This window comes from Cydia pomonella, chromosome 7, assembly GCF_033807575.1.
Source record: "Cydia pomonella isolate Wapato2018A chromosome 7, ilCydPomo1, whole genome shotgun sequence".
NCBI lineage: Eukaryota > Metazoa > Arthropoda > Insecta > Lepidoptera > Tortricidae > Cydia > Cydia pomonella.
The window spans coordinates 4,111,537-4,124,503 of NC_084709.1; the positions used below are offsets into that span (position 1 = coordinate 4,111,537).

The 12,967-nt window shown below is 37.7% G+C and overlaps 1 protein-coding gene across 1 annotated transcript in view; it reads left to right on the forward strand.

Annotated features, from left to right (window-relative positions):
• Positions 1-12,967, forward strand: part of LOC133519605 (elongation of very long chain fatty acids protein AAEL008004-like) — a 51,395-nt gene that overhangs the window by 18,666 nt on the left and 19,762 nt on the right. Inside the window, exon 2 of the mRNA XM_061853635.1 lies at positions 12,114-12,182. Within this exon, the coding sequence (XP_061709619.1) occupies positions 12,114-12,182 (69 nt within the window). The remainder of the gene's footprint in view (positions 1-12,113; positions 12,183-12,967) is intronic.

Sequence of the window (12,967 nt, forward strand, 5' to 3'; positions counted from 1 at the left end):
ACATAACAAACTCTTCTGTTTTTAAATTACTTAAAAAAGGAGGAGGATCGCAATTCGTCGAGAATGTCGAGATGTTTTTTTGTTTTTAGTCCTCTTAAAACCCAGGGCAATTTTATGTGGTTTTAAATTTGGAACTTTCTTTTTTCTAAAAAAGTTTTACCCTCAAATTTAATTTGTACTTGTACAAGTACTCGGGAACTTTATCACAGTTATATATGGTCCCCGATTTCGCGAAGATGGCTTTATTGATTATGAAATTCTTTAGTTTTAGTTTGGAAGGGCTTTTCACAGATGGTCCCATTGTCACGCGTCATCTAATCTGAATTATGATCTTATGTTAACAGTGCATTCCTCCAGAAACTTCTTACCTCGCACAGCTAAACTGTATAATGAACCGTCGCCTGCGATATTTTCGGACCTATACAACCGGTTACCTTCAAGAAAAGATAGTACTCCTATCTTTAAGGCCACCGACGCACTTGCAAACCCTTTGGTATTGCAGGTGTCAATGGACGACGATAATTGCTGCAATTTGTCTGCTCCTTTGCCTTCTATATCATAATAGTACATTACGATAAAAGTGCGAAAAGTAGGAGATTCGCAACGAGTGGCGATAAATTAGGAGTGTTTGAAATCGACACGAGTTGCGAATTACCTATTGGCACATGTATCGTACAACTTTTTCGTTTATTTTTTCGACATATTTACGTATGTACTTATTATCGCACTACAGTAGTGCGATGAAGTAACACCATATGTACTATAAATAAATAAATAAAACCGTTCTGTGAAATCATTTTATAGTTACGAATTATTAATTATTAAACAAACATAAAATAATATAGAAACAAACATAAACATCAAACAAACAAAATAAGAGGCCGGAAAACTATAAATTTTTCCATGCAATCAAAAACACAAACAATAATTTTCTCTTTTAATTACCACACCCTAAAACGTCTAGAAAAATCCATATGGAAAACCCGCATTGTTTCTTTCAAAAGTACATTACAAAACAAAAGGCTCAATAGACTTCAAAATAGGAAATTATAGTGTCTTGATACTCAATCTTCCAAGTACTAATCAGTCTTGGCCAAACAGCTATTAAGCAATTTACTTAATGCCAAGGCTGTTCTTCATTGTTCGGTGTCCTCAGTGGATTATTAGAGATGGCCCTACTTGCAGACGTTTCTTCAACAAAAATACAACATTTTGTATGGCTTATGGGCGCTTGCGATATGTTAAGAGGCTGTCAACACCCAATGTCCTTGAAATTGATGTTACTTAAACAGTTTTTTTAAGAAAGACTATTTGTTTTAGTCAAGTAAGAAAAATATATGTTCATATTAATTATATTTCAAAGACCGTGGTTGTACTCGATACATGATTGAACGAAATCGGCTCGATAGAAAATAATTGCAAAGATTGGTCTTAAAATAACAATTTCAAAACATTTATATCTAAACCGCTGTTGAGTAAAATATTACACTAATAATCCACTTTTTTTATTTAAATATTTTTCTTATTATTCCCTTGCCCAGGCCCAGTAACATGCGACAGTACTATCTCATTTACTCTGATACAAATAGACAGTATGCGCGCTTTAGGTATTGACAGCCTCTTAACCACACTTCTTGTTAGGGTCTCCCCAAACCAGTCGACGCGGAGTCGGCTTTCGCCGAGTGTTTTACACCACACTATTCGCATTTAGCCGATCGACCGTCTCCGCGGTTGGACACCTGCGTTTAGCAGTCTCATCCTCCTTGCGGCCGTAGAGACGCCCGATCGCCTGCGACTTGCTATCGCAACAGTTGTAAAGCGACGGTCGGCTCTCCCGTGCTCCGTCCTGCCGTCGAGACGTCAGACAGCACACGTACAGCCGTTGAGTCCGACGAACAGATGTAGGACAGCGGGTGATCGGCAATCGTAAATCTAATTTTTGGAGACTGGTTGTTAGTAACAACCTGAGTTTGAAATTGAACAGACCTGTAAGATTATTTTCCTAGGTAATTGTTACATATTATATAATAACCTGTGATGATGGATATTTTACTTGTACACTTGATCACTATACTTAGAGTCAGACACGTCATATAAACACTTATATTTACCGACTAATATTATTAAATGTTCCTCCGTCATTATTACTTCCGTGTTGTCAGATCTATTGCAGATTTTAATGTGGGTAATAATTCAAATGAACAAATACAAACGCATCAGTAGCTACTTCGGCCGTCATCGGCTCTGTTCGGCCGTCGTCAGCTATGTTCGGCCGTCGAAGACGCTGAACGGCTTCCGCCAGCTCTGACCGGTCCTTATCGTAGGTACTCGGCCGTGATCGGAGGCGTTCAACTCTTTCCGGCACCGTACGGCGACATAAGGAGATTTATGAATGCGAACGTGTGCGGTAGGCTGCAAACAGCGTCGTACGAATGCGAACAGCTTTACGGCAAAACGCCGTTTTCCCGTCGAAAGACGTCGTTTCGCGTGGGCCGAGCCGATTTACGACTTATTCGCTCTTATTGCGTTGACATAAAGCTTTTTCTGTACGCGATTTGCCGAAACGGCGTCGACTAGTTTGGGGAGACCCTTACGATACAGTTGCAGCATTCATCGAGAAATCGGTAAAAATAAAAGATTTCGACGAATTGAGCCTCCTGCGATATCCTGAAGTTGATTAAACTTTCGTTAACTACATGTTTTATTTATAATAACAGTATACATACATAATGGATATATACCGTGCTATTACTATAACTAGCTTAAATGTTAAATAGAACCTTGAGGCATTGTACCAAGGATGATACATTTCCTAGTTGTATCGCAATGCTGATACTTTCTGCGAGGAAGCCACCAGCTCTTCGGTCACCAGTTACGTCAACCAGACGCTTCGCGATTTTTGCAAAAAACTTGCGCGTTGGGACCCCATGGACCTAGAGTTTCAACCTTTGTTTACTTTTTAAATACGCAAGCGATCAGTGAACGTCATATGTTTAGTATGCAAATGGTCAGATTATGCGTATTGACATTCATAACATAACATGTGTTACGCTCATACTCTTCCATGGTACATTATAATTGTAATCAATAGCATTTTACAGCTAATCGTACTTATATAATATAAATTGCGAAATGGTTTCTTGAAGCTCTGTTTATAATTGTATGATTTAATAATGTTTATAATTGTATATTATCCTTAAGAAAGGCGCTTATATTGTGGATTAGACACAATCAGTAATAATTAAATAATAGATAATGCTGTAATTTATTAATTTTATGCCAGTTATTGTTGAATTCGTTTTCATCGCTGCACTGTCTTCTCTTCTTTCTCCTCGTTCTCATGCGCCAGGATTATCTGTTCTGGGTCGTCTGTGGATGTAATTGGGCTCGTTCTAAATCTTTTGACACGGTGGACTACCAGGTAGCAGACCGGCGCCCTGGTCCTCTTTTGGTCTCCTGGAGGACCAGCGTCTTTGTCTCATAATATGTCCATACCACCTCAGCTTCTGTTCGGCGAGTTTTTCAGTCATGGGTGCTATTTGGTGCTTCTGACGTGTTCATTGCGCACTTTATCAACTCTAGTTACACCCGTCCCATCGCAGCATCCTCACTTCGTTGGTGTGGACTTTCTGTTCGTGCATCTTTTTCAGTGCCCGGCGGCGGCGCTCAGAGGTCCTATTGCCGTTTTATACACCTTGCCTTTGGTTGTGATCGGCATTCTTCGGTCACAGAGAACACCCGTGAGGACTCACTATCTTTGCCAAGCAACATTGACTCGGTGTGTGACGTCAGCCTAACCTAACCTTGGTAGCATCTGCACTACCAATATTAGTCCATTTCTATTTTATCACACAGTTGGATCGCCTATTCGTTTACGCGGATTAGGGTTTAATAAAAAAGTAGGCTTTACGACCCTTAACTTTGTTATTACAAGCCTTTATTTAACTTGCGCTGTTAGTAAGAGTATATAATATATTAGTTAGTGTGTGCCAAATTTTGGAAGCTGAATTTGACCGACTTCCCGATTTCCGATGGAGCTGAAATTTTGCATAAATATGTAAATCTGATGACAATGCGATATTATGATGATACGATGGAGTTGATCTGATGATCTGATGGTGGCCATGGGAACTCTGTGATAGGACAACACAAAATAATAACATATTTAAGACACAATTGTAAAAGACACTAACAATCAAATAATTTTTTGCCCTTTTGATCCAACACATGGTTATCGAAATTATATCTAATCTTAGCAAACTAATTGTGTTGGGGTTGCTAGAATTGAATTGAATTCTCGATAAATATTAGTTGCCTGTGGAAAGAAAAGTATAGTCTCTATATGTAGTACGAATGGTGGGGCGACTAGTTCTAAAAACTCGATTTCCATCACATTTTAAAACAAGTTAAGCATTTTTAATACAACAGCGAAATTAGTAGTACTAGTAGTAGTAAAACACTTTATTGTACAGAAAGAAACATAAAACGGGAAAGAACATACATCATTTGTACAAAGGCCAACTTATCCCTTTCAGGGAAATTAGCTGCTTGCCTACGAATATTTTGACGCGACTGTTATAAATTAGTTTTTATGTCATCGGCATAATTATCTGTTCTCACTGCATACTTGTATCACAATCAATTCAATATTTGAAGTCATTAAATACTAATTACTACCTAATAGATAAATCATTTAATTAATTAGGTATGTTAGTTATAATGGGAATCATTTAGGAATTTTTCTCAACATTTTTCTCTCTCTAAGTTTTTATTTCCCGGATACGGTAGGCCGAAAAAGCACGGACGGTAAAACCCATGTGTAAAGTGCATCTTATTATAATGTCTGTTTTTTTAGTACTCTAATATGGGTAAGACGCTAATGCTATTAAATAATGGGTTCACGGGTTCAAACCCCGGCTCGTACAAATTAGTTTTTCGGAACTTATGTACGAAATATCATTTGACATTTACCAGTCGCTTTTCAGTGAAGGGAAACATCGTGAGGAAACCGCAGTAATGCCTAGTTTACCACCTGGGTTCCTACACAGATCAGATGACAATAGCTTCCGTAGTTTTAGATTAGTTGTCAAGCGGACCCCAGGCTCCCATGAGCCGTGGCAAAATGCCGGGACAACCCGAGGAAGATTATGATTTGAGGAAAGCGCAATCATTACGTCGTTATTACTGATACTGTCAGTTCTGCATATAATTCAATTAAAATTGGAAGAAATAGTAATTATCAGTAGCAATAGCTTTTAAGTACCTACACTCAGAAAATTAACATCTTATTGTACGTTTTCCTGAAGGTCAATTCACCCGGATTACTAATCGTGTGTAAGAAGCAAAAAACTTAATATTTGCAAGTCTTCATATCCGTCAGAAACTATGATAGGTAAAATAGTTATTTTTATAAGTTTGCGTCAAATGATTTCATACTTGTAGGTGATTCTATGGACACACGATTTAATTAATTTGCCTCGATAAAAAAAATGGCAAAATGATGTCTAAATTTGTATAAAAACCTAAACCATGTCTTTCCATTATCTCGGGACAATGGGGTCCCAGGCCTTTGTGAGACATGCGTCGGACCAAAGCCAACATCGCAAAGGCCCTTGAAGACGAGTTTGATGTCATGTAGAACACCTGCTGGAACCAATTCATGGGTATAGCAATAGATACCCGTGAACCAGTCTCAGCTGGCATTTAAAAACCTAAACCATTATTATTACTTAAGGTTTTATATTTTCTATTTTATCCTTAATTTGTATTGAATGATTGTGTGGTCTCCGATTTTTTCAGCACTAATAAAATAAATAAATTCAAGTCACTGTACCTAAGTATATTTTTGATTATTACTTTTATTGCTAACTGTACTTCATTGCCTATACATGTCTATTTAATGAGCTTAAACTCGTTTACTTGTCGTCGCTGGTGGCCCAGCGGTAAGAGCGTGTGGCTTGCAATCCGGAGGTCGCGGGTTCGAACCCCGGCAAATACCAATGAGTTTTTCGGAGTTTTTTCTACGAAATGTCATTTGATATTTACTAGTCGCTTTTCGGTGAAGGAAAACATTGTGTAGAAACCGGATTAATCCCAACAAGGCCTAGTTCAGTTCAAATATACTTTATTCATGTAGGCCTAGCAACAAGCACTTATGAATAGTAAGACAGTATTACATATAATTATCTTAAGCTAATTATCAGAGCAATTTATTGATGTTGTAAATATTATTCCATATATAATACTAATGAATATAATATAATTTAGTTTACCCTCTGGGTTGAAAGGGCAGATGGCAGTCGCTTTCGTAAAAAATTGTCCATGGGCGGCGGTAATCGCTTACCATCAGGTCATCTGTCAGCTCGTTTGCCTCCTCTATCATAAAAAAAAATTAAAAAAATAATTAAAAGACCTAGTGCCTACGTTAAATATTGGGATTAGTTGTCAAACGGACCCCAGGCTAAGATGAGCCGTAGCAAAATGCCGGGACAACGCGAGAAAGAAGAAGATTAGAAGAAACTCGTTTATTTGTGTTTTTCCATGGATACGTTCCATTCGCTACCTCCCGACTGCATCATCAGGTTAGCTCCATTTTATTGCATGTTCCGGGGGTAAAGTTGTTGTTTTACCCCTCGTGCTAATATTGATACCCTAGCCAGCGAGCGGCTCCCAAATTGAACCACGAGCGTACTGAGTGGTTCAAAGAGTGGAATCTTAAGCGTTGCGAGGGTTTCAAGGCACGAGGGTTTAACAAACTTTGCCACCGTGTGAAACACAAAATTGTTCACCATACCAACGTAAGGAAAATACTAACTCTAAAATACCGAACAAAATCGAACCAAATCAATTCAAAATTAATGTTATTAAGTATCTATCATTCAAAATCATCTTTAAATGATGATTCTACCAGCCAATTAGATTACTTGTGGATAAAATGCAACTTTTTCATCCGTGTTTGAACAATAAAGAGGGCCTTTACCAGGTGGTGTGGTGAAAAATACATAAATGTAAAACGATCGAGTCAGACGCGGTAAATCACCACCACTCATGTTAAAAGCCTGAGCGGGTGCCAGCTTAATAAGAATCCCAATAGTTACAAAGTATTAGAAACATTACGTGTCAGTGACACGCCGGTGATAACCGACTCCAAAAATGGAGAGTAATGGGTTTCGCGCCTAACGGACTTGGCCTCAATACGGTTATCAAGGCCACGATCATCAGCTGTTTATTTTTAATTATACGTCCAAACTAAAACTTTATACGCCTATGTGGGCATTGTCAACCAACAGTGTAGGTACTATTTACTTTAAAAAATACCATAAACTTTCGGGTTCTTTATACTCATAATTAGGAGGACTATCGAAATAAAAGGAAAATGAAAAGAGATTTTTTGAGTTTCAGTTCTAAGTATGGGGAACCCCCAAAATGTATTGTTTTTTTTCTATTTTTCTGTGAACATCTTAATGCGGTTCATAGAATACATCCACTTACTAAGTTTGAACAGTATAGCTCTTATAGTTTCGGAAAAAAGTGGCTGTGACATAATCGGACAGACAGACGGACATGACGAATCTATAAGGGTTCCGTTTTTTGCCATTTGGCTACGGAACCCTAAAAATCCACAAGTGACGCGTATTAACATACATTTTGTGTGGTCCGTCATAGTATTTACACCCAACATTTCTATCTTTCTTTTAATCAATGAAGGGACAGCTTAGTATTGTCAGCATTCCGCACGCCTACAGAAGGTCCAACGTATAGCTCGCTCCTGAGTAGTTTCCTGCAGCTGTAGCACGGTCGCATTTTATCACTTGTCACTATGCCTGTCACGTTCTAACGCGTACGTAAGTGTGAAAGTGAGAGGCATAGTGACAAATGATAAAAAATGCGACCGTACTACACCACGCTGGTCGTGATTGTGTGACACGTTCCGTACTTAAGTACTTCTGCATTTCTTATTACTACTCCCAGAGACCTCTTCAATACCGAAATAACCCAAAAGTTGTTAGTTTATAGAAAAAAAGTAAAAATTAAAGTAGTTGCCAAAATTTTTCCTAAAAACCTTTTTTATATATTACATACAGCTCCTATTACAGGTCTAAAATGAGGAATCTACTTAAATGAGGGGTCGCGCTCCCATATTAAATACTTGGGGACAATCCGTCATATTGTAAAAAGCAGATTAGGCATTTTTCTGAAATTGACTTTTTGTGATACCTATTCGTAATGAACAGATTGAACTGCATTAACCTACCTGGTTCATTTTCCGTTAGAAAAAAAATAGCAAAAAACAGTAACTTTAAAAACTGCTAAAAGTTTCGACATTTGATCGCACAGATCGATACATCGAAGCGATCTGTAGACGATCTGTAAACAGGTCCAAAAGAATTCCATTTCCTTCCATCCTTTCAAAATGTTCCAAACTGATTCGGAATGCAAAACCGCTACACTAATTACCAATCGCTCTAATGCAACCCTAATTAAAATTACGGCAAAAACTAATGAGACATTTCCAGTAATCTTTCTACATCGATATTGGAACAATATCTCACCGGAAATTTACAAGGAAAATAAAACCCTTTCACTGAAGCAAAGAGATCATTTTCCTTTGAGCGGTAAATCTCAGTTTTTTGGTGTGGGAAATGCCGTATTGTGTGACATAGTTACTAATCAAAATATAAGGTAATTATCTATTCGTTTGTTAGCATTTCCCGTTGACGTGGTGTAACGCTGGGAATGTTTCGATCGTGGAGAAAAACTGAAGTGTATTTTTGCATGCATGACCTGCTTGTGAAGTAAGAAATGACCTTGGTATATGTAGTAATGTGTCTGTGTCTGAATGCATATCATTTAGCATCTAAGTGGGGGCGTAAAGTCAAGAAATTCGAAGGAAACACTCACATTAATTCTTTGTATTTTTTTGTACTACGACGGTGGCAGACAAGCACACAGCTCTCCTGGTGGGCGGTTACCGAAGCCTATGGACGCCTGCACCTCTAGAAAAGTTACATGCGCGTTGCTGACCTTAACTTCTGGCAACCTTACTCATCGGCAGGAACACAACACTAGGAGTAGGGTCTAGTGTTATTTGTTGATTGTTGGTGTTTGTGTTGTGTATTCTTTTTATAAAAGATTATTCGTAAAATCCACCATTTTCTATAACAAAATGCAACTCCCCAAATTACTCATCATTCAGGAGAAATTAGTCTCATTATTATTAATTGCAGGCAACGATTGCATTCTTAATTATTTTTTAAATGCTTCACAAGTCACGTATAGTGTAATTAGGGGTACCTGATCAATCAAAGCGTTATTGAGGTCATTGCAAATTTGGATGCAGTCGGGGACTGACATCTAGTTAGTTGAAAATTTATCTGTAGTGAAATTAGTATTCAAGTGAAATAATGTTTTAAATAACAAGTTCATTTCAATACGTAAACATATTAATAAGTTTTTAGATAGATTACAGTAAAAAGTTGTTAGTTTTTTAAGTAACAAACACTCGTGTTAAGGAGTTCCGCACTTTTAAAGTTGGTAAGTGAATAAAAGTGATTAATTTATTCTTAAAAAGTTTGTCAAATCTAACAAACCATAATCGTTTGTCCCTATCCGTTATTTTGACATTTCTGAATGCTAGAAAGAGAAAATTTAAACAGAGGTTTGTACGATTGCTAAAGTGTATGAGTGGGTAATCTATTTGTATACACGGTGTTTTTTTTTAAATCCGTTAATTTCAAGGGTGCATTCCTGAGCTTAAATTAAGTTTCTCAAAGAAACCTGTATTCTTCTCGTAATTACCTCCATTATGGATATAATCAATGATTTAGTTTTATCCGATAAGGCCCTTACGAGCGTGTACACTTGCGTTAGGGCCTGTTTACATATTGATTAGTGTTTAGTATAAGTTTATGCATTATATGATATGTCATAGTTTCCAATTGTTTGGTAAATTTAAATATAATGTCCGTGTTACAACGCTATTAATTACTTTTAACGAAAAAAAAATGTTCTATGCCATTCAATTTTCTCATAATATGTACTTAGCCATACCATGAAGTTAACGGAGTTTTACAAAAACACCGTGTATTGTATAATGTACTGAATATCAGCAACAATGAATAAATAATGATTTTGATTGAATTCTAAATACCTATAAATTATCTAACTTATCGCAAGAAAAATAAGACAATAAAAGATTCATAAAGTTGGTAATTATGCACTTTTGAATAGCTACCATATGTAGGTACCTATTATAAAACACTTTGGACCCGGGTACGTCCTTAAACTACGTCCAAAAGAGAGGTATGGGCATTGTGAATGTCATCTCGCTTTGTGTGGTAGGGCACAGTACAGCGGATGTCATTCCAGATCTAGAGCAGAGCCCAACTGGGGAAGTACCTCCACCTTACAGAAAACCGCAGCCAATTAACACTAGACCCTACTCATAGTGTTGTGTTCCTGCCGGTGAGTAAGGTTGCTAGAGCTCAATGAGGGGTAGGGGGTTAGGGTTGGCAACGCGCATGTAACTCCGCTGGAGTTGCAGGCGTACATAGGCTACGGAGACTGCTTACCATCAGGCAGGCCGTATGCTTGTTTGCCTCCGACGTAGTATAAAAAAAAAAACCTTGATGACATTATTACCCATGACCACTGTGTATTTTCAGTCAAAATAAATAATTTGAATTTAATAGCCTCTAACGTTTACTAATAAAACATTTATTACGTTTGCATTGAATTTATTATATTATTTAAAAATAAGTTTTAAACATGTGAGATCAAACATTGACAAACTCCAAGAGAGCCGTTATAATCATGTTACCCAGTTCATTTATTTTAACCAGCGTTTGTCAGTGTGAGTACAGACAGAGTGACAGTTCACTGCCATTGGGTCATTTTAAACAGTCTGTAGTTGCGTAAGTCGCGTTTGGTTGCAAGCATTTAAGCGCGCAGTTGTTTTATGCGACAAACGCAGCGTTTCACGCGATGCGTTTGTCGCACACCTGTTTTACATCAAACAATTTAATGGCACTACATTTATTTACGCGTTAAACGCAGCGGCAAGCGCATTATCATTATTTCTTCAGTTGACGCATGCGTTCACCACTGCGTTTACAAACATCATTAGAAAGACAAGACAACGATGGTACATTAAGAGTCAGCTTGATTCGAACAATCCTTATAAGAAGTCACAGCGATACGATACCGATCTGTCAGTATCAAAAATGACATTTGTTCAACCAAAAAACGTCACATTTGACACTGACAGATATTAGATACATTGTAATCGGGCCGAGTGTATCTGTTAGGACCCCTCTAATTATTAACCTTGAGACAAAACGCACTTAGATATAATCTTTCGCGAGTCATCAAACCATAACGAGTAGTTAGATCTAATTACCTTTCTCCAAAACTGAATTTTCAATCAGTTCAATGTGAAATACATGTCTGGCATTGAACATGAAATTTTGCAATGCATTTTACAACGCAGATATAAAATAAATAAATATTATAGGACATTATTACACAAATTGACTAAGTCATATAGTAAGCTCAAGAAGGCTTGTGTTGTGGGTACTAAGACAACTAATCATATATGTATAATATGTGAATACTTAAATACATAGAAAACATCCATGACTCAGGAACAAGTATTTTCGCTCATCACACAAATAAATGCCCTTACCGGGATTCGAACCCAGGACCATCGGCTGGGTCACCCACTAGGCCAGACTGGTCGTCAAATTGTACCCTACATCGATATTTGTAAATTAGGAAACTATGGGTCTAAAACTAATAATGGTCTATAATTTCTGTTTGGTCCAGTGGTTGTCTGGTAGAGAATGTCGCAAGGCATTAAGTCCGCCTATTGTACGTTATACTTGTATTTGTGTAATAAAGTTTGAAATAAATAAATTTGTAGCTATTAGCTAAGTTGTTCATATGTTTATTTTACGACTGTTTCTCAATAAAATAAAATATTGCCCTCTAGTGCCCAAGATACAAGCCTTACGGAGCTTTCTGTGGGAATCAGTCGATTTGTGTAATATTGTCATATAATATTTTATTAATTTGAAATATATTTAACACTAATTAAAAAAAAACCTTTGTTTCAGGGGTAGCCAATCCTCCATTCAACATGTCTATAATAGACTCGTACAAGCGATTTATGGAACGAAACAGCGGTAAGTTATTTACAAAATATTTTAGTCCGCGGACTGGACGCACGCCACGCCGTTCGCATCGCACGGTTTCGAGCGGCATGAATAAAAATGTAAGGTAGAAGTACTAGTGCTCGACGCTGCACTAGTACTCGACATGGGCACTTTATGTCAAAGTGACAAGGATTAAGTTCGAATACAGAAAAATCTTCGTTGTTCAAATTTAACCTATATTTCCATGAAATAAAGTGCCCATGTCGGTGACTATTGCAGCGTCGAGCACTAGTACTTCTACCTTATAGACTTGAATGGGACTATTTTGGACGAAAATGGCGACGGCTTGCCGCGCCGCCCGCCACCCGCTCTACTCGCCGCGCGCCGCGTGCGTCCAGTCGTCGGTTTTAGTTTTTACAGTGTGTACCCGTACCATGACTCACTGACAATGTCAAAACTGACATATCCGCTATCGAAAACGTAATTAACTTTCTACACATCTGTCTTGCACTTATATACGAGTACGAGCGAGATGCATAGAAAGTAAGTTACGTTCTCGATAGCGTTTATGTCAGTGCCGAACTGGTGCGAGCCACGCAGGAGTAGAAGGAGCTAAACGGCTGAGGTGTTCAAAATGACCTTCACACGTTATTCTCTAAACAATTACCTCCTAATTCCCAGCAGTTTTTGTAGTTTTGAATTTGGAACATTCTTTTATTATAACTCGAAATTCGAGTAAATTTTCCTGGAGTTAGGAGGATAAAGTTGTGTTCAGTTAATTTGTGAGCCCGCTTGACTTCTGCTGCTAGGCACAT